The sequence below is a fragment of the Liolophura sinensis genome, chromosome 7 (assembly GCF_032854445.1).
Source record: "Liolophura sinensis isolate JHLJ2023 chromosome 7, CUHK_Ljap_v2, whole genome shotgun sequence".
Classification (NCBI taxonomy): Eukaryota; Metazoa; Mollusca; class Polyplacophora; order Chitonida; family Chitonidae; genus Liolophura; species Liolophura sinensis.
The window spans coordinates 18,303,067-18,331,033 of NC_088301.1; the positions used below are offsets into that span (position 1 = coordinate 18,303,067).

A 27,967-nucleotide genomic window follows, 5' to 3' on the forward strand; every position below is an offset into this window, starting at 1 on the left:
TTATATTTATATTTTCTCTTTGTCACATCGTTTAATACCGATGGTATGGAGCCCCCAGGTTTTGTGACGTCACTCTAGATAGCTATAACATGGCAAAATGGCGTCACCAAGTGAGTGGCCCGATACTGACGATTGTTTGCTATTTATTTTGTTGATAAGCGGTGCAGAATTTTTTGAATATTTTTGGAACATTTATGGAATACTACTTTATTAATTAAATGACTCACTTTATGTTTGCTTTAAACTGTCTCCGACCATGGTTGCGTTTACTTAATAATAGTTACACAGTGTGTTATAATAGAAGCATGTGGTTGACCGGATGTTACGTTGCTAATTCCCGTAACACTGTCATTTAAGCCATAAGGAAACACTGGTCCAAGCTCCGGCATCCCAGATTGTTTCCCATCACGTATTTTCCTCTCAACATCCGGAACAGCATCCTTTACAGTAGAAAAAAATGTTTATTATTTGAACGCTGGAGATGTCCCAACCGTGGTCGGAGGAAGAAAAGTGCTTGCCTGTTAGCAGCTGTTTTTCTGGACTGATTTGTTGTCGTATATGCATCGCCGGTTAATCTCATAACATTATAAAACAGGCCCCAGACCACAAAGCGATCTCAGACTTAAAGGTGGAGAAAACATAAAAATGACATTATGTTCAGATGAAAGAGTGCGAAATGTTATTTCTAAATATGGTCTTCAATTTTTTTCAATTTTTCCTTAAGGAGAAAAAAACACTTGAAAATAATTATTGTATTGTGGGTATTTTGGACTACCTTTCGTATTTAAAATCTTTGATTAATAATGTGAAACAGGTTCAGTAAATATTTTTGCACTAGAATTTGTTGTTTTCAGTGAAAATGTATTAAACCTCAATTTGGATCATATTTATATTTTTAATATGTTCAAAAATATTTTCATAATTTAGGTTAAATGCATATGTTTTGAAATAAACCACAAATTTACATTCAAATCAATTTATTAGACAAGCATCACATGCTTATTTAGAACATTATTATGTAACAACGATAAATACCGAAAGTTGGTACCAAATACCCACGATACAAAAATCCTCAAAAATATTAAAGATTATATCTGCAAATAAGCCTTGATGCTCTTTCATCTGATTTTGGCATCAGTTTAATGTTTTCTTCTCCTTTAAGTAAAAGTTTCTGTCATATAAGTTGAAATTTTCCTTTCCCGTCTATAAGCTGCAATTTACTTTACAATATCTTACCCAAAATGCACGATGCCAAGCAATATTTTAACCTTGTTACGTAAGAAGTAACAAGTTTTAAGTAATTTGAAACTACTTTCTGACGTTAGATTACAAGCAAAAAAACATTGCACGTGACAATTCATAAAATACGCATGTTTTATAGTTTGAAATCCTTTCTAACAAGCCATCAGTAACAATCTCTTGTGTTAGGCAACAAGTCACAGAAAGCTAGACGACGTTAAAACCTTTTAGTTATGACACTCAAGGAAGTTTAGTCTCTCCGGCCATCAACAAGAACAAACATTTGCTCGAACGTATGACTGATCCTATCGCTGCCCATCCTATAAAAGTCTATTTTTATATCCGCAGTGAAGACTGGTTTGTGCTTTTAGAAATATCTCGTATCATACCGGCTTCTACCTTCGTAATAACTCTGACAAAGATGTAGGGGAATACCCGTGTTTCTTGGGAAGAGTTTAGTTCAGGTTTCAGGGGAGTACAATGTGACACAGACAATACACTTGTGATTTGTACACAACTCTTGTGAACTACTGTTGACTGGAGTCAATCCTCCGACTCTAATTAGTATAGTCTACGATGCTTTTAACGAATAACTTGTTGTAATAAAAGTAAATGATGGATAAAGATTTACGCCTGTATTTAAGGTTAGGTCTAACCTATTTAACTCGCTAATTCTTTTAAATTGTCAACATTGTTCCATCGCGGTTAATCTCAGACCGATTGTTTAATTTTGATCAATTCATTTTACCAGCCTGTCGTCCATTCACATGGGGTCCTGACTGTAAGGAGACCTGTGGTAAGTGTCATGACGGCGCTGTCTGTGACGGGGCCAGTGGGAATTGTCCACAGGAAAGTCCTCGTTGTGCCACAGGGTATACAGGACTTCGCTGTACACGTGAGTACACAACTAACACTCGACTCTTTCGATCTGTCCCCAACGTTAACGAAGGTCAGAAAAATCCAGCTAGTCTAGGCTTATGAACATTACCCAGCTTAATCAAACCTCTCAGGGTCACAAAAGCTTCACCAGTGTATGGGATAATTTTTGGATTGAGTGTCTTTCTGAATGTGGAAGGCCTTTGAGCTAGAGCCCTTCGTGTTTTATGCAATGACTTTTCAAAGCACTCTAAATATATTCATCTTCAAATGGAAACTAAATGTACGATGCACATACAGTGGCTTACAAAACATTTCACTAGAAGTTCTCTAGATAACTGGGTGGTCAGAGAAGTTCTGGGCTTACATTAGATAATGATAAGGTTGTATCAACAACTCTATAACATCACCCTTCAGAGTAGCTCACCCTAACTAAACTTAAACTGTCTACATGTATATGTGTTTACCATTAGTGTATTCACGACGGCATGGATGATATACTGACAATGTAATGCTCTACCTGCAATTATTTATTCATCAATATTTAGTACTACACTAAATGTAAATTTTTTCGGTGGTGTTTTTAGCTTGTTCTTCTGGTCTGTGGTGAAATAACTGTGCAAATACCTGTAGTGTGAACTGTTTGAATTTCCTCTGTGACGTTACGACTGGTGTCTGTGAAGGAGGATATCACCGGGGTTACACAAGGGAACGCTGTGAAGGCGCTGATTTTGGCATAATTTTCATGTTTTCTTCTCCTTTAAGTAAACATTTCAGTCTCATAACTTGAAATTTTCCTTTCCCGTCTATAAGCTGCAATTTGCTTTACAATATCTTACCCAAAACGCACGATGCCAAGCAATATTTTGACCTTGTTACGTCAGAAATAACAAGCTTTAAGTGATTTGAAATTACTGTAGACTATTCTTCTTTACAGATATGCATATCACAAAACTTACGCTTTTTTCCAACCGTTGACGAAATACAGTCTCGTTGAATGCTTGGTTACCTGGTCAGATTATGTTATATAAATTTAGATATCTGTTAGACACATAACATTAAGGCATCACGGTTACCAAAATTGTTAACACCTTTGTGACATTAGATTACACGCAAAAAAACATTGCACGTGACAATTCATAAAATACGCATGTTTTATGGTTTGAAATCTTTCCTAACAAGCCATCAGCGACAATCACTTGTGTTAGGCAACAAGTCACAGAAAAATTTTTAGTTATGACACTGAAGGCAGTTTAGTCTTTCCGGCCATCAACAAGAGCAAACATTTGCTCGAACGTATGACTGATCCTATCGCTGCCCATCCTATAAAGGTCTGTTTTTATCTCCACAGTGAAGACTGGTTCGTGTTTTGAGAAATGTTTCATATCATACCGGCTTCTACCTTCATAATAACTCTGACAAAGATGTAGGCGAATACCCGTGCTTCTCGGGAAGAGTTTAGTTCAGGTTTCAGGGGAGTACGATATGACACAGACAATACACTTGTGATTTGTACACAACTCTTGTGAACTACTGTTGACTGGAGTCAATTCTTCGACTCTAATTAACATAGCCTACGATGCTTTTAACGAATAACTTGTGTAATGAAAGTAAATGATGGATAAAGATTTACGCCTGTATTTAAGGTTAGGTCTAACCTATTTAACTCACTAATTCTTTTAAATTGTCAACATTGTTCCATCGCGGTTAATCTCAGACCGATTGTTTAATTTTGATCAATTCATTTCACCAGCCTGCATTCCATTCACCTGGGGTCCTGACTGTAACGAGACATGCGGTAAGTGTCATGACGGCGCTGTCTGTGACGGGGCCAGTGGGAACTGTCCCCAGGGAAGTCCTCGTTGTGCCACAGGATATACAGGACTTCGCTGTACACGTGAGTACACCACTAACACTTGATTCTGTTGATCTGTCCCCAACGTCAACGAAGGTCAGAATAATCCAGCTAGTCTAGGCTTATGAACATTGCCCAGCGTAATCAAACGCCACAGGGTCACAAAAGTTTCAGCAGTGTATGGGATAACTTTTGGATTGAGTGTCTTTGTGAATGTGGAAATCCTGAGAATTAGAGCTTTATGCAATGAGTTTTCAAAACACTCTAAAGATATTCATCTTCAAATGGATACTAAATGTATAATGCACATACAGTGGCTTACAAAACATTTCACTAGAAGTTCTCTAGATAACTTTGTGGTCAGAGAAGTTCTGGGTTTACATCAGATAGTCATAAGGTTTTGTCAACAACCCTATAGCATCACCCTTAAGAGTAGCTCCCCCTAACTAAACTTAAACTGTCTACATGTATATGTGTTTACCATTAGTGTATTCACGACGACATGGATGATATACTGACAGTGTGACGATCTAACTTTAATTATTTATTGATCAATATTTAGTGCTACGCTAAATGTACTTTTTTGGTGGTGTTTTTAGCCTGTTTTTCTGGTCTGTGGTGATATAACTGTGCAAACACCCGTAGTGTGAAGTGTTTGAACTTCCTCTGTAACGTTACGACTGGTGTCAATGAGGAAGGACCTCACCGGGGTTACACCTGGGAACGCTGTGATACAAGTAATATACCAAGGGTCATGGGGAGATAACTCTGCAAACACCTGTAGTGTGAACTGTTTGAATTTCCTCTGTAACGTTACGACTGGTGTCAATGAGGGGGGATGTCACCGGGGTTACACCTGGGAACGCTGATATACAAGTATTATACCCAGGGTCATGGGGAGATAAATGTGCAAACACCTGTAGTGTGAACTGTTTGAATTCCGCCTGTAAGGTCAAGACTAGCGGCTGTGAGGGAAAATGTCACCGGGGTTACACAGGGGAAAGGTGTGACACAAGTAATATACCTAGGATCATGGGGAGATAACTGTGTAAATACCTGGAGTGTGAACAGTATCAGTCCCGCCTGTAACGTTACGACCGGTGAGGGAGGATGGTATCAGGGTTACATAGGAGAAAGATGTGACACAAGCAATACACTTGTAATTTGTTCACAACTCTTGTCAATTACTTGTCACACACAGCTGGTGTCAAGCATGCGACTCTGATTAATATAGCCTACGATTCTCTTCAATAATATTGTTATTTATTTGTTTGTTTGATTGGTGTTTTAAGCCGTACTCAAGAACATTGCACTTATACGACGTCGGCCAGCATTAATGTGGGAGAAAACCGGACAGAGCCATGGGGAAACCCACGACCATCTGCAGGCTGCTGTTGGTCCAATAATATCGTTATTAATTACTCATTCAGCGAGACTAAAATCAAGATGAGTTAACATGTTACGCGTGCTTTTAAGTTTGGGCCTATTGGAAAACTTGACACATTATTTTTGTGTACATCCGTGATAAGAAACCTTATTTGGCGTATTCTTTTCAAAGATTCTTTTGATCTATCTTCATCGTCAACAGTGCCCAAAGCAATCCAGCTAGTTTAGGCCCATGGTCATTACTCAACGTAATTAAATGGCTCAAAGGTACAAACGTGCAAATCTGAAGTCTGGCCGGAGATGTCGGTGTCGTAAATTACCGCATGAGGTTGAAGTGTTCAAGCCTGACGATCACCTGGCCGTGAGGTGACAGATGTGACAAAAGACGGCCAAGACTGGTGATCATCTACCTTGAACATCTCAGCCAAAGGCGGTAACTGACTTACACAGTTGTTTCACTGTTTGGCAAGAGTCATTTGTTTTATGAAGTCAACATTTTATCGACTGAAGCCGGACGAATTTTTCTTCATATCAAAATTTCCATGAATTAACATTATTGAACATTATGGAGCTGTTTAACTATGTATTTGTTCTAATGTATTAGCGAAGACCATCTTAGTCATGCAGTGGCGTCTAATAAATTGAAATTCACATCACTGTATTTTTCCTCTAATTCTGCTAAAGCCATTGCGATAGGGATCTATGCGTATATACATATGTAGATGTATACATTCGTATACCAGCCCCCAACCAACCAGGACGCTCCAGGTTAATAATCACAAGGCCAATTCCCAAAGACGACGTACAACACACACCACCAAAAAATTAGTACATATATTAAGTACGAACATGGGATGGGATCATGCAAAGACAAGCAGTTTTTAATGGTGTTGGATAGACGCAAGGGATGGTCTAGGCGACTGAGTTAAATCAGTCTTCTAATCGAGTACCATGCTAGAATATCAGTTCTCTCAGTTGCGCTTAGGCTGCAACTGTTCATATATTCAGCTGGGTATGTACTTCAATACTATGAATATACACACCCTAACCCCGGGTTAAACGGAATTAGACACAAACATGAAGCAGAGTGTCATGTCCCCCGGACTCTCTGTCCATAATTACTTACAAGAGAACTATACTCATTGCAAAACTAAAGAAATGTCGAGTGAAGACGTTTGATGGAATAACCTTGCCACATTAGTTTTTGCGGTAATAACTTGTGACTTCGATTGAAATCGTCACACAAGTTGCAGGATCTAACCAATGCTACATTTCACATAGATGTTATTAGTGAAAAATTCAGTTAACTCAGTAATCATGGAAACATCCCATAAATGGCAACGCTAGAATGTAGTGTAACTGGAGAAGGCTTTGTTGACTCTGACGTTAATATAGCGATGACTAGGTTGATCAAACACCGAAACATATGTAAATGACGTGCCGCTGTAGGTATCTCGCTCTAAATGTTTACTTTTTGTTGCTGACCTCAAAATGTTCAACACTGTTTCTGAACTCAGTTATTGTGCTCATCTTGAATCTGATTTAGACAAATTGTTTAAGTGGTGCTTAAGATTGGCAATTATAACTGAATGCAAAATTTATTGTATTTTACAAAGCACCTGTCCGGGTATCCCGCTTAAAATCGGTTTTATTCTCATCTAGTCGTTTATTGTTGCGGAAAAAACACCTACTGCATGTTGTTTTATTCAACTGCATGTTGCTACATGGTGGTCTCCATGTAGAAATTACTTAAAAGTAATATTTTTAAAGCTCGATCCTTTTCATTTACCAAGCGGTATATTGATGATCTACTGGCGTTAAATAACCCCCATATTGCAGAAGCGGCGAAGGAATTCTATCCGCCTTCATTGGATTTAAAGGAGACAACAGATAGTGCTGATGGTACATCTTATTTGGATCTATATCTGTACAAAGACGAACAAGGTCTCCTTTCACACAGCCTTTTCCACAATCGGGATGATTTCAATTTTGATATTGTAAATTATCCTTATTTGGATAGCAATATACAAAAGGGTCCTGCATATGGGGTATACATATCTCGCCTTGTAGCATTTGTCAGATCTTGCATTAATTGTGATGACTTTAATCTGCGTCACAAGTTGTTAGTTTAACAACTGGTTTGACAAGGATACTCCATCAAACGCCTTCATTCTAAGTCTCTCAAACTTTACAAAGAGTATAACACTCCCGTTGGCAAGTATGGGCAGAGCGTTCAGAATCTTTGGCGATCTGCATTGTGATCAAGCACACAGACGGCGCTGTTATCCCTATGTACATATCTGTCACGTACATATTATTTAACAACATAGATGGCGCTGGTTGCCCAGTGTAACCGTCTATTTTGTAGACAGCTTTTATACAGACCAGCATGACATGTGTAACATCATAGATGGCGCCTCTTGTAGTATGAAATCTTTACATATAAACAGGAAAGACGTAATCGTCCGTTACTTTCACAATCTGTTCGGTTAGGGTCTGTCAGACTCGTCATTTTCGAACTGTATCTATTACCGCTTTTCCTGGGGCTAGGGGTCGTAAAGGCAGCCATGCTCATTACATCAGCATGATGCCTTTATGAACAGTTGCAATCAAAGCGCGACTGAGATAATTGTTATTTGACATGGAACTCATTCATGAACTACGAATTTGAACTTTGATATGGAATTCATGCCTGGAATATCAACTGTCTGCCCGGCATCATTGAAAACTGATGACCGCTTCTCTCTTGTGTGTTACCGGCTTTACTTCTTACTTGTATAATTTCTTACATACCTTTGTCTTTGGGAACTAGTGTTAGACGTTGTTCTGGAAATGGATCTTGCGATTATCGACCTGGAACGCCTTTTACGGATTACGAATGGTATATGAATGTCGGACATGATGCTTATATCTTGTTATTACCGCCTTCAACATACCACTTACAGCGCATGCTTCGCTCCCTACGCTCGATTTACACCGCGGCCACCACTGGCAAATTTTGTACAGAAATCCTTAACAACGGCAAGATTACTCGCACAGCCCGGGGGAAACCCACGACCATCCGCAGGTTGCTGGCAGACCTTCCCACTTACGACCGGAGAGGAAACCAGCACAAAACGGACGCTCTACCAACTGTGCTATCTTAAACGGGTGAGAGAAAAGTTGTAATTTTGGTTCCAGTATGTGACTCTGGAATGTGGGGAGAAAACTGTGTAAAATACTGTAGTGAGGAATCTATCATTCCCGCCTGTAATGTTACGACTGGTCTGGGGGGGGGGGGGGGGGGAGGATGTCACCCGGATTGCTGTAACAGGTTATGGGCAGATAACTGTGTAAACACTTGTAATGAGAACTGCATCAATCTCAACTGTGTCGTTACTACTGGTGTGTGTGTGAGGGAGGATGTCATCCGGGTTATATAGGAGAATGTTGTGACACAGGAAATATACCTAGGGTCATGGTGAGATAACTGTGTAAGCACCTCTAGTGATAACTGCATCAATCCCGCCTATAGCGTTACGACTGGTACCTGTGAGGAGGATATCTCCCGTGTTACACAGCGGAACGCTGTGACACAGGTAATGTAACAGGTTATGGGTAGATAACTGTGTAAACACTTGTAATGAGAGCTGCATCAATCTCAACTGTGTCGTTACTACTGGTGTGTGTGAGGGAGGATGTCACCCAGGTTACACAGGGGAACGCTGTGACACAGGTAACATACTCAGGGACATGAGAGATAACTCTTATACACTTGTAGTGAGAAGTGTATCAGTCCGGCTTGAAACGTTAGGACTGGTGTCTGTGAGCAAGGATGTCATCCGGGTTACACAGGGGATGGCTGTGACACCGGTAATATACCTAGGCCATGGAGAGAAAACTGTATAAGCACCACTGGTGATAATTGCATCAATCTCGCCTATAGCGTTACAACTGGTGCCTGTGAGGGAGGATATCTCCCGGGTTACACAGCATGTCTGCCATGTATTAGACGAACCAGGTGTACATATTCTGGTTCACCTTCATGTTTACTTTTTGTATAATATTAATCCAGCTAGTGTTCTTTGCTTAATGTCGTACATTCCCAGCTTGCCCCAATGGTACATTCGGTGACCAGTGTCTGGAGAAGTGTGGACAATGTAAGGACGGGAGCCACACGTGTGATCACGTGAACGGAACATGTGCCAGCTGTGCAGACGGATGGCTGGGAGACCTCTGTAAAGAAGGTATATACCATAATGGACTAAATTTTTGAGACTTCCAAGACCTCATAACGAAACCCCGGTCTGTTCTTTAGTGTCTCGATATAGCTATTCAGGTTATGTAAATTATGATCGCTGGTTCATGATGCTTCAATCTTTGTAGCATTTTCTATGGCCATACCTGAACATCTGGGGCAAGGACGAAACGTTTTGAGTGTAGAGTACAATATTAAACACTACAGCATCGAGAGTAGAACTTGAGCAGCCAGCACAGTATGATAGTTGGTCACACGTAACACGTGAATTAAGTACGGCCTTCTGTCAGTTTACCTCAGTAACTTCCCTTCAGTCAGAGAATGTTTCTATCTCTTTATGCAAATGCGTCAGTAGCAGCAGCTCACGCGCCTAGTAGTACCATGGCTTAAGGAGAATGACGGGGGAAATGCTGTAATATTAGCTTCAATTTATTAGACGTCACTTGTACAGAATTACTAATACGATGTGTTGATGTCAAATATAGCATACAACAATATTGAAACAATGCCAAGAGATCATGCCTCTGGGAATGGTTAATTCACTAGTAGAATTCTGCTTTATGCTGGAATACAACACAAAAGACTACAGCGTAGAAAGTAAAAACAGAACAGCGACGACAGCGTGATACTTGTTAAATGGTCATACGTACCCGAGGAAGTACAGCCTCCTGTCAGTTCACAACAGTTAGCACTGATGAAGTAAGAGACAAACACGTGAAGAATGCTAGAGTGATACTATCAACTCTTCTGCCGTTACAATGGCAGCTCGCTTATTTACCTCAGCTTTAATTTAATCTACTCATGTTTTTTTTATATACATAGAAACTACACTGTTTAATACTCCTACAAGTGAGATGCCAGTCGTCGGTATAGCTGGTGGAGTCTCAGGAGGCGTTGCTCTGCTGCTGGTCGTGGTTGTTGTTTTTTTCATCATACGCAGGTACTGACACGTATAGCTGGTCTTTGACCTTAATAAATACACCAAGCCTTCACTTTGTTTGTTAAGAGAAAACTCAACACATAACATAACCTTAGATATTTGGGAAGAGGGGTGGAAACAGGCCTAAACGGACACAACCATTTTTTCCTGACGTGCTTGGTAACTCCAAAAATGAACTTTTATTCTGGAATTTTTACGTTCATTGGGTGCGCCATGTTAGAGCAACCGGAAACACGATGTCGCTTCACTTGTAAAAAATAACTCGCGCCTAATTGGTTAAAATTTACAAACATGCCAAAATTACCATCTGGGCGCTATCGATTTTCTTACAAATATGCACGATTTTGCTTATTTTGAACAGAGATATCTTTGTTGTGCAATGTCAAAAATATAAAAAGGTATATCTCTGAACTTCATGCGGGATACCTTATCGATACATATATACATCTGGACAAGTGTTTGTCTTTTCTTCATTTTATTTATTTTTTTGGTTGGTGTCTTGCGCCGTACTCAAGAATATTTCACTTATACGACGGCGGCCAGCATTGTGGTGGATGGAAACCGGGCGTAAATCGGGGGATACTCACAACTATCTGCAGGTTGCTGACAGACCTTGCAACGTACGGCCGGAGAGGAAACCAGCATCAGCTGGACTTGAACTCACCGCGACCGCATTGGTGAGAGACTCCTGGGTCATTACGCTGCGCTAGCCCACTAACTAACTGAGCCCCTCTTCATTTTAAGGCTCTTTATATAATTTTAATACATGTTCCTTGCAACAATACATTAGTACACGAAAATGTCTTTTTTTTCTTATCTTTTATTAAATATTTTTTAATAATATCATCTATATAAGATTTTCTGCCGTGGTTTACTTGACAGACGGCGGCGTGGGTTGTCACAGAAAGACCCGGATGCCGAGCTTCAGCCGAGTCACTTAGTGGGGAGACCACAGGACGATGATCCAGTACCACAAGAAAACATAGGTCTGTCATTTGTTTGGTTGTGATTCCTTGTTGCTTTAACATTATTTCTGTCACTTCATAAAGCCTTTACGACAATATCTCTTATTCTTATAACTGGCCTAGGATTAAAGTATTAACCATAAAGATATTTTATTAATATTTATTAATTTAAGTCTCCGTTTTGTCCCTGGGTCCTCTAAAACCAAGGTCTATACAGTAAATAGGCTGCTGAGAGTACATTGACACAAAGAAAACCTGTGGTACTTTATGTGTTTGCTAGGATTTAGGGTTCATGCCGGTGTGGTAATGTCTGTGAACTAAATAGCTTAATATTATGTATTACACATGGAGTGTATACATAGATATAAGCGTCAAGTCCAACATTCATATGCCATTCGTTGTCCGTAAAGGGCGTTCCAAGTCGATAATCGCAAGATTCATTTCCAAAACAACGTTTAACACTAACTCCCAAAGACAAAGGTATGTAAGAAATTATACAAATAAGAAATAAAGCCGGTAACACACAAGAGAGAAGCGGTCATCGGTTTTCAATTATGCCGAGCAGACAATGAATATTCCAGGCATGAATTCCATATCAAAGTTCAAATTCGTAGTCCGTGAATGAGTTCCATGTCAAATAACAATTAAACAAGTATCTCAGTCGCGCTGTAATTGCAACTGTTCATAAAGGCATCATGGTGATGTAATGAGCATGGCTGCCTTTACGGTCCCTAGCCCCAGGTTAAGTGGTAATAGATACAGTTTGAAAATGACGAGCGTTACAGACCCTAACCGATCAGATTGTGATTCAAGAGTAACGGACGATTAGATATCACTTCACATGAACTAATACATGGTTTGATATGACTACATACAAACTGAATCGTTTGATATCATTACACATGAGCTAGTGGATGGTTTGAAATTGATACATATGAACTGAATGGTTGATATCAGTACATACATATATGAACTGCTCCATTTGATATAACCTGTACATGTATGTGTGATGTAAATGGTGAGATACAAACACATACATGTATGAACTGGACAGTTTGATATCACTGTTTATGATCTGAATGGTGTGACATTTATACACACTTGTATGAAATGGACGGTTTCATGTCACTGTGTATGATATAAATGGTGTGATATTAGCCCATACATATATGAAATGGAGGGTTTGATATCACTGTATATGATCTGAATGATGTGATATTTAGCCATACATTTATTAACTGGACGGTTTGATATCACTACATATGATCTAAAAGGTGTGATATGTTCACATGAACTGATTGGATTGATATCTGTTCGTACATGTATGAACTGGAAGATGTGACATTGGCACATCCAACTGGATGGATTAATATTAGTACATATGAACTGGATGGCGTCAGCTTTGCACATGTGAATTGGATGGATTGATATCAGTACATAATGCCAGAAGGCTGTCCCATTTTCATTGTCATTGGCAGACAAGTTCATTGAGGAATGAACCAGCACCACTTGGGGATATGGACTCGCCCAGCCACAAGGAAACAGTATATGTCTACATGTACACACACCTAATGACTCGTCGTCTTTAAACTACTGAAAAATTACCATTAAAAACTGTCAAGGGAAATAGTTCTATTTCTTTATTTAAAAATTTGTTAAACCTAGTAAAATGTTTGTTAATATTTTATTCTTTGTTGGCTGTTTTTGACCACACTGCTACCAGTGACGTCATATAAGGCTTTTGTAGCTTAACACACATTAGACTCTTACATTTCATCGTTCAAAATTCATATGCATATAGATCTATGAATGCATTCACCGTTTTGACCTCGAAACAAATTATTTCAGGCAAATAGTGTAGATGTGAAGTAACAGATACCTTCTGGGCCACCAGAGATCACCGTAGAATCTGATCTTTGAACACAGTTTTACTCGGTTAGAACCCGTCCTATTTTCCTGGATGCTTTTTAATGGTCTTTCATCTGATACAAAACTTCATTTTTGGACGATCTTTGCCTTTAAGTACGACGTGAAAACACACTTATACACACGTACTGCCACGTGTGTGGGTTGTTTTGTTCATGTATCACCTTTTCTTCTACATACAGAATCCGATGAAGATGATGAGGACGACGAAGATATTGCTGCTGATGTAGCATCAGCAGGCTTTGTGAACCCTGGCGCAGTTCAGGAGAGCACTTGTGTTCCCGTGGAGGAATTCCGACGGTACATGCTCAGGAAAAAGGCTTCAGTGGGATTCAAGGCTGAGTTTGAGGTAGACAAAAGGCTTCTGAGAAAATCCAAGTTGAGCGAAGAAAATCAGTTATGTATCATTTGTAAGATTTGGTGTGTAATAGTGTGACGATTTTAATAAACGCCACAAATTATTACCACAAAAAAACTCTGTTACCATCCATGTAAAGGATATTCCATCAAATACTGCCACACTAGGCTTCTGACGTTCCTCATCTAATCAATGCATATGGAATGTCCAGAACTTCCAACACCCTGTTTAATAATTCTGTCCATTTCTACTTAAAATAGAATTAGATATTTATCGTATTGAATAACAGCCAGGAATAACAGTCAGGTTTGACATACGAACTATTGCAACCAAATCGCAACTGAGAAACATATTTTGATCAACCACAAAATAAGAGCCAGCATGGTACATACACGATTTGGTTTTCATTTATTCATCTGAAGCTTTCCTAGCGTACTTTCGATATTTTTGAAAACTGTTGACGGCTTCTCTGCATTAATCCGTGTGAATATCTTCATTTCTGTGCTCTCCTTAGTTAATGTGAAGTTTATGCTAAACGTTGTGTTATGATTATTCACCCCAAATGTCCATTATGCTTGGTCGGATGCGAACGCATGTTTAGAGTCTTAGATTCACCTTTATTTTTTAGCTGTCTGTCGTCTTCGAAGATTGGGTCCCAACATTAAAGGAATCCAACCCGTAAAAGGCGACCACATCACGTTTATAAACAATGTCATGTCCAGTGGAGTCGTTGAAATATTGTAATAATTGTAGGTTTCAAATTATCCTATGTTGAAATTGAAGAAATGCAACTTCCATTGGAACTTTCCACAAGCCGCAGGCCTCAGTGAGAGCAACATTGCTTACGCTAACCAAGGTGGCCGTTACGGGTTGGTTTCGTTCTGGCATGGGGCGATGATCTTTGAGGCTGGTTAGCTGCTCCGAAAAGAAGGTGTCACCACCGATATTATGGCACTTATATATGTGAATTTTGAATATGTTGATTCTCCAAAGGACCTGGTATGATAAGGCGGGGAATCGACCCCGGTGAAAGAAACTGTGCACCTCAAAAATTGAGCTTAGCTATAGCTGTAAGTGACAGCAGTTGACACTCTCGTTGGGCTACTTTTTTTTCAGTTCTGTTTTACTCTTCTTTTCCTCTTATATGACAAGCATGCAACTCATGAAAGACTAAAAAAACAAAAGCGCCATGAAGTCGAAAAATGGCAGCTTGCTAAAGTCTTAATATCTTTTTTGCAATAGACACCGCCAAGCGGGGAAAATCACTGCACCACAAATGTGACTTTTTGGAGAAATTCTTGACCACGCAGTTATGCACCAATTAATTACATAAATATACAACAAATGTAGCTTTTAGCCCTGTTAATGATAGCTAGAGGATTTCATGTGCTCTCAACCAGGATTCACGTATGACATACTATATTTGCCAAACGTTACGTAATACCATAGCTTATCCATTCTAACGCATGAAAACACTTCATTAACGCAAGATGGCCTATATCTATACTCACACAGCAGTAAGTTTCCAAAGAAAGAAAAAAGAACCACAAATATTCAATCTCTTCCTCGTGGTACAACCTGTTCATCACCGTGACTACGTTATTTCACTTTACCATGAAGGGTGCATAAAAAAAACGGATTTTAAACTTGCTAAAATGTGAGAAAACTGAGCGCATTATACAGTTTATGTCTTACATATGAATACAATCGTTAACCAATACGAACATTGACAGTACGTAGAAATACACACATGAAAGTTTCAGTAAAGCTAGTTTATGCTTTGATCTTCATACTGTAAATTAAGAACACAGTGATTCGCCTAATCCAAAAATTTGCGTTTTTTGATCGAGAGTGCATATTTGATGGGCTATTACTAAGCAACCATCTCTTTTATGGCCATAAAACTTCTATAGCTGCTTCATCCAAGTGTTATGCTTCTGATTTGAAAATTTACAGAATTGTACTAGGATTTTGAAATTTGTACTTTCTTATCGTACCTCTCTGGGGCCGACTCTCCGCCTTAAAATACCATGTCTTTTTAATTAAACTATGTACTACTGTTAATCCGTTCTTTGTTTGACCTATTAAATGTTACACCTGAGGTAACCTGTTAGGCACAGAATCGATTGTTTGCTGCAGACATTTCCCGTGGGACTACACGCTAAGCATGATGTGGCTAACAAACCTGAGAACAAGAACAAAAGCCGTTATCGGAATCTCGTGGCTTGTAAGCACATTATATTCTATAGTTTTGGAAGCCGGATAATGTTATCACCCAACCATTGTACTTTACAACCGCGTGGCTATGGAACAATTTGACAGAACAATGGCACGATGTGATAGTTCCGTCGCCCCATACCCTCGACCTACAGCGTCATAGCTTCGTATCTTCGTCCCATTGCATTGCACCATTGCCTAGTCCTTTCATGGACGCCATCGCTAAGATACTACAATGTTGCGATGATGACTTTAACCGACTTCCATACATACTGGGCTGTGTTAGCAAAGAATTGCACTGAATCTTTTGTTAATTGATCTTATCATTTCAAACTCACGAAACGCTCTTCAAATGGCGTCAGGGTTTGGGGCTAGTTAGGGAACTATAGCTCTTTGACATGTACATGTATACCTAACAACCTCTCGATGTAAATCCAAACGGGAGTACTAACTGGATTCGAACACGCGATTTAACTATTCAAAAGCGTTTGATTACAACAAGAATGCTTGAGGAAGCGATGTTATCAGAATATAATTATGTGTAGTTTAGTCATATACTAAAGCAATTTTCGACGCCAGGTGACGCGACGCTTTTGTAAATGTTTAAGGCATTTTCTTATAACAATAGCCAGGTATATACTCAATTCTTTTTTTCTGTTCTTTTATGTTGAATTAACTAAATTCATACCGGACTTTAAAAAACAAATATTTTGTTGTGCTTATGTTTACATTGGAAGTTAGCGTGCCCGATTTATGTGTCATGCTGGCATAACCATACGGCTATACGAATAAACACATAACTATAAAACATTTTTCAGACGACCATTCACGGGTCCATCTTAAGCAGTTTGTTGACGAGGATACCGATTACATCAACGCTTGCTACATCGATGTGAGTATTTATAAACTTATAAATACTTTATATACAACAGTTGACTTTGATTAAACCTCCCAGATGGTGTTGATAACGGAGTTTGTAAATCATATGATACCATAAACTTCAGTGCCGTTATGTAGTTCAAATATTCTTTGAGCCTGGCGTAAAACATCTAGTAAAAGAATAAGTGTGGATGTATGCTGGGGCTTTGACGTTGCAGTTGACAATTTTAGGTGTGTGTACATATACTGTGTCTTCTGTGCCGCCACTGAAGGATCATGTCTAAGAAACCAGACATGATACCCTACCCAGTCACATTATACAGATACTGGGCCAACCAGTCATGTTTCCTTGCTCTAACCTCTCAGTGCTGAACGCCAAGTGAGGCAGCAAAAAGTACCATTTTAAATTGTTTGCTATGACCCGATGGCGGTTGATCAAAAATAAGTAAAATAACATTCTTATTTACAGGGTTACAACGAACCCAAAAAGTACATCGCGTCTCAAGGTAAGCACCCTTTTTATAATAAAGGTTTTATGCCATGTGGCCATATATGTTTTTAATAAAGATAATAGTGTCATGTCCTTTTAAAGACGGCTTGCATGTCCGAGGTAGTTAGCGTGCGGTAGAAAGGCAAGTTTTGGACACATCCGCTCTCATTGCTCAATGAGGCCTGATCTCAATAAGCGGTTGTTTGTGGTGCCAGTTGCAGTTCATCCATAAAAAGTTTACAGCACACTCTTGCGATCTCAGAAAAAACACTTGTCTTTCACCAAATATGGCCTGCAATGGTACAATCCATATCCACATCATTGACTAGATGTCAAATGCCAATTGTCCGTGGTATGCACCTGGACACCCTAGTTTTTTGCACTGAGGGCCACTGACTAAGTGCAAATAGCCTGAGCATGCATGGCGTCAAATAAATAAATGTAATTCTTACAGGTCCCACTGATGTGATCATCAATGAGTTCATGCGCATGATCTGGGAACAAAACACCGGCAAAGTTGTCATGGTGACCAATTTGGTGGAGAAGACAAAGGTGGGGATTTGTTTTGATCTCACATCTTTCGGTAAACTACTGTTTTTACGATGTCTTTTTTTTTTCGACCTCTTACACACGTCAAAGTCTATTGTCGTTCCCTCCCTTCTTCCATCTCTCTCCATCCTCATTTGTTGCGAACATAGTATCTTGAGGAATGCAACAATTTCTTGAACACTGACACTTAACCCCTTGTAGAGCATTAACAATTAATGTAAAGTGTCAATCAAATATTGACTTTGGTCTACTTTTGTCTCTAATGTCAACGTCTTAACTGCATAGACTAAGTGCCTCCAGTACTGGCCAGACGGACAACCCAAGGAGTTTGGTTTCATCAGCGTCTCTCTGCTGGACGAAGAGAACTTCTCTAACTACGCCATCAGAACTCTGCAACTGAAGCATTTGAAGGTGGGAAATATAGTGAATGTTTTTTGTGACTTTATATATATTATCCTGCATATCATTTTGTTTGAGGTAGGGTATGATAATGGATATTATCACGTGCGACATGGGGAAGCAACTTTCAAGTAAACAGCATTTCTTCATCCAATAACTACTGAACAAGACAAAAGGGTAAACCACCCACATTTTGCAAGTTACTGACGAACTTTCCCTCTTGAGACGTACAGATATGCACACCAGAGTCGAGTGGAGAAGAAGTTTTATATTTATTTATTTATTTATTTATTTGATTGGTGCTTTACGCCGTACTCAAGAATTTTCCACGACGGAGGCAAACATTATAATGGGACGAAACCGGACAGAGCTCTTGGGGAACCCACGACCATCCGCTTCCCACGTACTGCCAGATAGGAAGCTAAACACGTTTTATAGCTCTGTTGCTAGATTACCATCCTCACTGTCGCGGCATCATTATCGGCACCTTGTCGCAGTATCATTATCGACACCATGTCGCGACATCTTCAGGGCCAGGTACAAATAGACTGTAGTTACAATTGATTTTAGGCCTATTTATCAATCGCCATGCCAGGATGAACGTGTCATAGACTTGTCACCGGCAGTATAAGCGTTGTGTGTGATTGTGGTTGCGTTTGTTCATTGTTGTGTAAACTATTATTTAGAGAACTGTGGTTACTTGAATGATTGAAATAATGTAATTATTTATCTGATTTAAATCTTTGATTTTAGATGCAGAACAAGATCCAGATCGTCAAACAATTCCACTTCACGGCTTGGCCAGATCATGGTGCGCCCTCTAACGCCAGTAGCTTATTGGACTTTCTGGGAAAAGTCCTGGGATATAAATCACCACTGAATGGACCTATAGTGGTGCACTGCAGGTAAAAACCTTGACAACTGACGGAGACAAAAGTGTTCAAACAGAAGTAAATTGTAAAATATCGGATCAGAATGGCATTTAGCAAATGCGGAGGGGACTATAGGTTTAGACCTCGTCTCTCCGTCCGTCTATCTGTCCACATGTCCGTCCTCACTTTCGTTAGGGAAAGGTTTCCGAACTCTTTATAGCAATTCATCGCATTGAATTGCAGCTTGATGCATGTGCATTAAAGTTTCAGCCTTTTCACTAATTTTCTACGAACTTATTGTCGGTTTTTTTAAAAACCGTTTTGGACCTTCGACAGATTTTCGGACTTTTTAGCAAAATGAGTCAAGGCGCTGAATTGAAACACAGTACATACTTCAATGTGACAAATTACAAATAAGGTTCGAGTTTGCAGCCGTTTTGTAGAATTTTCATAAAATTGTGGGGATTTTTATCCAAACGAATTTATCTCTCTATATTGAAACTTGGTATGCTGCTTTACCATTAACAGTAACACATCAAGTTTTAGTTTTGGGCTGTTTCGTTGATTTGCAACTAAACTGTGGTAGTTTTGTCCTGCTATAGACTCGACTTGTTAACTGCACAGTACATGGTTCCACCGGGACAAGTTACAGATAAAATCGAACTTTGAAGGGTTTCGCTTATTTCTACAAAATGATGGCCGTTTTAGTTGTCTTGTAGACTTTGACATAAATGTGATCGGTTGTTTAACAATGTTTTAAGGCTTAATACTAAATTTATGCCAAGCTTTCCATATTTAATTGAATAACAATATCTTAAATTCAAACTATAAGTGCTGCTGTTATACTTTCATTTTAAATGTAAAATATGACTGAATACGAGCATCAGCTGATACACCTCTGAACCACTCGGCCCTTGGTTACTGTTTGTCACTAACCAATTTTCGTTACTGGAAAAGGGACGGAAATGGCTTTGTAGTATCGGGCCCTGCTACATCATATGAGTTATACTTAACTGTATATCAGTCTGAACATGTCTTATTAAAAACATGTCAGGTATATAGTCCTTACACCTCTCCCTGTCTCCGTTACAGCGCTGGAATAGGCCGCACAGGGACGTTCATAGCTCTGGACTACCTGATAAACCAGGCCAAAGAGGAAGGTGTGGTGGATGTGCCGGCCTGTGTCAGGCTGCTCAGGGAACAGCGAGTCAACATGGTCCAGAGTTTGGTAAATAAACACTACTTTCACCTTCCGTTTTGGAAAACAAAAAGTTAAGGGAAAGGAGCGCCGTTGACGCAAGCCACAAGGAACCGTTATGGGCAAGGTTCGCCGTCCCTCTCAGAAAGTGTCGCCTTCACACGGTGTTGTAAAGGCACACGCCGTCATTACACACTGTGTTTTGATCAGGAATACATTCCAATCTCGCTATTCCTACAATTTTAGCTAGACAGATCTTACCAGTCCACTTAAATTTTAAATAACCTGACATCATCCGCTTTTTGTACAAGAAATACATTGACATATTTTCTGTTGTCAATGCTCCAGGATCAGTATGAATTTCTGCACGAGGCCTTGGCAGAAGCCTTAGAGCTCCAGGAAGGATCAATCCCAGGTGTGAATTTCTCCAGCGTGTTTGCTGATCTCTGTACTGTTAACCCAGAGACTGGACAACTGAAGATAGCAGAACAGTTTCAGGTAACAGTTTCTGGTCTATGTTAATGTTCTTCTACATGCAGAATCCATTTTTTTCCTGCAAAGCAAAGCCCTGGCTCCAGTTTCACAAAGATGTCATACAAGAACAATAGTCGTACATATACGATAATGGTCCGGTAAATGTGACGTACAAAATATCGTACGACAAAATTACGATAACAAAATGTCGAACACCGCTTTGTGAAACTGGGCCCTGTACCTGTAGTGTTTTATAGAGGCAGATCTTGTTTGCGTTGTTGTTACATTTGTTTTCCGGCATGCGTTTGTTTTGAAGTAAATGCAATCTGTATGGGCATAAACAAGCGTTATTCAGTTATGTTGTACTTGGCGAAAAGAAAACCCCACAGCATATAATAGAGCATGGTAACACTTAAGCATGTCATGTGGGATGCAGGAACAGGTAAACTAATATATCCAGCTTAGAGGTACAGGTTTAATCCTTCCGTGGACAAGAAACTTCTACCTCAGCAAATATATCACGTTTATGATATGTCAATCTTTTATCTCGTCGCCACAGCGGCTGAATGAGAAAACCACTCCTCTGGACAAGGCTACTCTGGTGACAGCTTTACATCCTGACAACCTGCACAAGAATAGGTCCGACAAAATTGTCGCTGGTGAGACCTAAACCATATTTTTTAAATAATATGAAGAATACGGACTAATAATAATAATAACTAGAATGGATCTGCGAATAGCAGATCCTAGGCCGGGATCCCGGATCTGATCGATGACGTTTTCCCCTTCATGTTCTGTGTTCGAAGGACACATGTTCCATATACACGGCTTTCAAAGTTTCCATGCGACCTTACACCGTTTGTCACTGAGGCAGTCGGCCGGTCATATGCATTCTCTCGAATAGATCAGCGACCTTGATGATTCTACGCTATGCCCAGTGAAAAACGGTCGTCCCTTGGCAGACTTAGCCCGCTATTTGTAAGAAATAAGGCAAAAACACGACCAGTGTAACAGCAAGTTTGTACATTCACATCTCAATCTACGACCTGCCATGCACAGACTCACAGCTCCACTGATAGCTCGGCCACCGTTAGAAAGTCAGCAGTTATACCAGGGCACATGTCCATATCTGTCAATCACCCTGGTCTGTTTAACGTAGAGTAAAGAGCACGAGGTCTGCGCAAAAAAAAAGCTAACTTTTACAGGTCCACGTCGTTTGCTGTTGAAGTTAGATCTCTACGCCATCTAATAGAGTACTGGAGATAGATGGGAACTGGAATCAATGTCATCCTACAAGCGTTTCGGGAGATTACGAACAGTGAGGCCGAAACATCAGGTCAAATACTACAAACCCAGACCAGTCCCCATCTAACTCCATGTTAAAGCAAAGGGATTCCCGTCTTTTTCTAAACAAAAAACGGTGTTGTCATTTAAACGCTTGTAGCGAAAAAACTATTGATCGGAGCTAAAATCTTTTGACGAATGCTCGAAAGAGCATGCCTTGGGCTACAATTTCGTGCAGGTTGCACATTTCTAGCTATCATAGTTCTCGAGTTACAGGTCATTGAAATTACGTCACTTTTTTCAGTTTTTTGCTAATATCTCAAAAAGTTACACAGATATGAGAAAAACACAAGCAGATTCAGAATCAGCAGCTCAAGATACACCAGAATACATTAAGAACAATTGAACTTTAAGAACTTTTTGTGACGTCACAAATTCGACCAATGGCGAACTTCCAGAATTTTGACCGGAAGTAAACCATTTTCGCAAACTTTAAAGAACTCGTGACTTACTAGCTGCATGTTAAAATTTAAACCGATCGGTTCAGTGGTTCTTGAGAAGAAGATTTTTAAAGATTTTACACAAAATCCAACATGGCGGCCGAACCACGTGACATAGCAAAAAAGTGGAGAATTTGTCCCGAGATATTCAACGCCAGATTATGTGTGCAAAATTTCAGACCTGTATGTTGAACGGTAAAAAAGTTTCCATGCGAACAAAGTCGGTGAAAAAAAAATAATAATAATAATAATAATAAGAAAAAACAGAACGATTACAATAGGGATCCCGTTCGGGAGAACGGGATCCCTAATGATAATTTGGCTGATTACCTTTTCTGTATTCCTCACGACTCTTGAAAAATGTAGGCTATAAATACACCATGGTCGTGGTTTTCCCTGTGCTCTGGCGGGTTTCCTTTCACCCTAATAGTAGGCACCGTCGTATAAGTGACCTATCCCTGAGCACGGCGTTAAAATCAGAATCAAATTAAATCAAAATAAATTTACCACAAAAGAAGAAAACTGTTCACCAAGATTTGTAGCAACACTTAGTCAACGCATGGGTATATACCCCGATACGGTAACAACAGCCCTCTCTTGATACTAGGGCCATGGTAAAGTGCACAAAATTTCCAATCCTCCCATTTTGAGAGGGGTCTGAAACAGAGTAAGAAAAGGAATCAGCCCCACTTACCTATACCACCAGGTGCCTTATTCACTATGAACATGAAACATATCAACAGTGGGGTGAAAAAAAGTATCATTTGAATGCAATTACCTACCATGTAGATACAAACTTGCCATCCACCAAACCCCGCTTTCAACAGTTAACGAGGAAAAAATCACCTCAAAAAATGCTTTGAATACTAATCTGTGCAATAGGCAATCTACCTTTTTGATTTAGGCCCTTGATTTACGTTAGTCAGACTTTCAAAAGCCAGGGTAGATAATTTATTTATTTATTTGATTGGAATTTTACGCTGTACTCAAGAATATTTCGCTTATCCGACGGCGGCCAGCATTATGGTGGGGGGAAACCGGGCACAGCAAATAGACGGTATGTCGAGCAAAATGTCACTAAATTACATGAAATTACTCTCACACATTTTTGGATGCCTTCATAAGATGTGACTTCAATAATAGGACTGGATGAAAGGCATAGTCAAATTTTATAGTCATTTTTTATAAAGCAGTAAAGGAAAGTCAGTGGAGGAGATCGTCTTGACAATTCTTCTGGGATAGTTGCAATGACTATGTAATTATACAGTTGCATTTCAGGTAAATGAAATAATAAGTACAGTTGTTGTGACAAGCTCAGGATTGTGATTTTGGCTGCCATGGTATTTTGTAACAAAGTGGCGTCCAGATGAGCACATAGTGTTTACAAAAACTCTAATGCTTTAACTCAACAGGCATAAATATTGCACAGATTAACATTCAAAGAAATTTTTGTGGTTATTTTGTATCTGTTAAAAGGGTGGCTGTGTGGTGGCTGGCGATATTATATCTACATGGTAGGTAATTGCATTCAAATTACACCTTTTCACCCCAGCGTGGGTATATTTCGTGTTCATAGTGGATAAGGTAATTAGTGGTGAAGGTAAATTGGGGCTGGTTCCTTTTATTTCTCTGTTCCAGACCCCACTCAAAATCTAAGGGCTGGAAAGTTTGTCCACTTTACTATGACCTTAATGAATCAAATGAGTATATGTGCCAATATGGTACTAAAAACTTCCTCTCTGGTGCTTTCTTCTCAGCGGACAACTGCAGGCCTTACTTATCCACTCCAGTTGACGGCAAAAACAACTACATAAACGCCGTCTTCCTTCCCGTAAGTATTCCCGTATATAGCCGGAAGTTTTGTTATTTCCTTTATTTTACCTGATATAAGTGTATCTTTCCCTCAGTGGGTCTTTCCCTCAGCCGTGCACTCCGGTTTCTTCCATCCACAAAAGTGACCGCCGTCGTGTGAGACCAAACTTCGTGAGTATGTCGTTAAACCACAAAGACATCAACAGATATGTCACTGGGGTTCAAGAGTTCGCTTTGTGACCCCCACCAATATACTCTGCGCCACAAATGCGATGAACCACGTTAAACGATACTACATTTTTATTGTTTTTCGTTGAGTATTTAAACATTTTTTGCAAAAACCTGCGAGCACCTGTTGTATGGGGCCTGTCTTACGCAGGAGTGGAAAAGTACGCCTGATGTAACTTCCATGATAACACACGGTGAAGAGTTATGACCCCATAGCGAAGGCCCTTGGCTTAGTGTTGCCACAGCTTTGTAATTAGGGCCTCTGGTGTGTATAACGAATGTCATTAGTTGCATACTAAATTATTCTTATGACAATAGTCTGTCGGGTATATATGAGTTGTACATCATCTGCTGAGTGTCTGCAAATAACGACCTGTCACCCTACAGCATGTATTAATTGCACAGCATTTTAATTATATAAATAACATACCCGAGTACATACATTTGCCTGCGTTTTTGTGTTGCCTGAAGAGCTATATGCTGAAGAGAGGTTTCATCATCACACATACGCCGTTACTGGAGACTGTGGTGGATTTCTGGCGTCTGATTTATGATCACGGCATCGCCACCATCGTTATGCTGGACGATGTGGACAATGAATCTGAGGTGAGCTATAACCTGGTTCTCTATCTTCTTTCATCCACACATCACCTACCATGTACTGCTTTTCTTCTAACGCATTGGTTTAGGACGTAAATTATAATCATGTACATTCTATGGTACAAACTGCTTTAGATTTGTCTACAAGCTTTGTTTAATTTCCTTCAGAACGTTGGTATATACTGGACGGAGAAAAGGAAAAGTTTTGGTCCTTTTGATGTAAAATGTACGCAGAAGGAAGAGGAAAGTGGCTTCACAGTATGGACGTACAACCTGACCTATAAGGACACGGTATGTGTACTTCCGGTACCCGTCCGGTAGAAAGATATTAAACCTGTTAGCTGTTGGCATTACAAATTAAACATGCTCTTTATTTGTAAATCCACAGGAAGGTGGCGGCCTGGATTAAGCGTCACTTTCGTTGCGCGCACACACAAGGAAGTGCTCGTTGATCCCTCCACAGACGCATTGCTTTTCTGATTCAAACTACAGAACGCCAGATTCATAGATTAGCCAAGGTGAATATCACTGTGTAGTTGTTTTCCTGGCTTCTCTGATCCCTTGTGTGTGTTCTGCTTCCAGAAAGTGTCGTGTCCAATCAAGCAGTTCCGCTCTGGGCTCTGGTCGAGCGCGCCTTCTTGTGATTCAATTCCTTCCCTGCTGGCCGTCATAGATAGCGTGACAAGCTGGCAAAAGGTGGCCGGAAACCAGCCTATCTTGGTTCACTGCAGGTCAGTTAGTTGCCTTGCCCAACGTTTTTCACAGGGGGTACAGGGAGGGGTTAAGTTGCCGTGGCGTTTTTTTTTTTTTTTTCATCTCTAGTCATCTCCAATTATTGATCAAGCAAATATCAACATGTACATATGCAGCTATATATACATAGACTGAGATAAACGTTCACCGCACCCTTTGTACAACAACTTGTCACGTAAAATGGCGTGACAAGCACTTTAACTTTCCATTTCTCAAAGCAACAAACAGCATTTTTACAATGTTGACCTCACAACGACGTGGTGAGCGGAAGTTCTATACCCACCAGCTGTGCGGAACTGTAGACTCTGTAGTTTTGTGTAGAATACGTAAACAACTAGAGTTGTGATTATAACTGCCATAATAAAACGCTTTATGAAAGCTCTGTACATGTTCCAGGGACGGACTAACAAACAGTGGACTATTCTGCGCGGCCTCATTTGTACTGGAGAGACTGAAACTTGACCGAGACGTTAACATTCCTCAAGCCGTCAAACAAATGCGGGTGGCCAGGCCTCAGATGATCACTGATTTGGTAAGAGGTTATTTTCTTTTTCTAGATTACGCATTTGCCAGTTCATCTGCCTTTGCAAATTCAGATGTGATTTAGGATCCAGGTCTTGATTGATAAATCATATTAAACAATTTGGTGAAAATCTTTGTCACCGTGTATGATCCACTGTTTGATGTCACCTCAGCAGAGTTCCATATAATTATATTCCTTTAATTCTATGTAAAATAAATGTGAATAAGAAGCCTAGCTTAATGCGGCCAAAAACCATAATTGCACATATAACACAATGACACCAGTTTCCATCTATGTGCTATAATACTCCACAAAACCCTGCTGTAAATTTCCTAGGCCGGGTCATTTCTAGATTCGAAATTTTCACTTGATGCAGATTTTTGGATGGCATTTATATTATTTCTGGCATTTAGACCTTCAGAATTTGTTTAATGTAAGCTATACTGAGGTGAAGGGTCAATACCACTTTTTGTCTTTTACAAAAATGGTGGGGCTTCCGTGGTCGAATCGGTTAGTATGCCAGCACGACGTAATGACCCAGGAACTCCCTACCAATTCGATCTCTGTGAGTTCAAGTCCAGTGCATGCTGGCTTTCTCTCCGGCACGTGGGAAGTTCTGACAGCAACCTGCAGATGGTCGTGGGTATCCCCAAAGTTCTGACCCGTTTCCTTCCACCATAATGCTGGCCGCCGTCGTATAAGTGAAATGTTCTTGAGTACAGCGTAAAACATCAATGAAATAAATACATGAATACAAATGTAGTGTACATATCTGTAGGTATCGTGGAAATAAATATCCTTAAGATATTTTGGGATTGTGACGATTACGTAACAATCAGTAAAAAAAATCATGCTAAAGATCCTTTTTGGATTGTAACGAATACTATGTGCATTATGTTTATAAAGTTTGATTTTAGAGATACAAATAGCTTTGTTTTCTCTTACAGGATCAGTTCCAGTTCCTCCACCAGGTGGCGCTGGCATACCTGGAAACTTTCCACACCTATGCCAACTTCAAATAATTTTATGGAAGTTTGCAGTGTCATCTCCATCATAAGAGCAACAGAAAGTTAGTGCTTTCATAATTTATTGGATATTCCTTTTTTTGCATCAATTTTATTATTCCGCTTGTGCCTTGTGTTTTACATGATGAAGTTATTACTTAGATTAGGAATTTGGTTACATCAACAAGAGCATAATCACAATAGATAATGCTATAAACATTAATGTCGTCTTGCATGGTGGATCATGGTGAACATGAATAGACCACGTTGAAAAATAGGCTGTCAAACACATGACTGACCAGCACATGGAGCCGCTTAAAGAGCTGCTTATCACAACTAACTGTCCGTCTGTATGTATGTATGTCTGTATGTATGCATGCATGTATGTATGTATGTATGTATG

General features: G+C 39.7%; 2 protein-coding genes across 2 annotated transcripts in view; both read left to right on the forward strand.

The window, feature by feature from the left end:
• LOC135469689 (uncharacterized) overlaps window positions 1-27,967 on the forward strand; it is a 352,608-nt gene that overhangs the window by 57,961 nt on the left and 266,680 nt on the right. The gene's annotated exons all lie outside the window — the stretch shown is intronic.
• Window positions 98-27,895, forward strand: LOC135469678 (receptor-type tyrosine-protein phosphatase kappa-like). The gene is made up of 21 exons (XM_064748231.1): window positions 98-110; window positions 9,445-9,582; window positions 10,416-10,533; window positions 11,416-11,519; window positions 13,607-13,724; window positions 13,778-13,820; window positions 15,922-16,009; window positions 16,818-16,891; window positions 17,348-17,384; window positions 17,823-17,920; window positions 18,203-18,328; window positions 19,070-19,221; window positions 20,281-20,416; window positions 20,735-20,884; window positions 21,420-21,519; window positions 24,402-24,475; window positions 25,156-25,290; window positions 25,453-25,575; window positions 25,867-26,015; window positions 26,434-26,569; window positions 27,508-27,895. Exons 1-21 carry the CDS (start codon window positions 98-100, stop codon window positions 27,580-27,582), a joined length of 2,187 nt encoding a protein of 728 aa, XP_064604301.1. The 3' UTR covers window positions 27,583-27,895.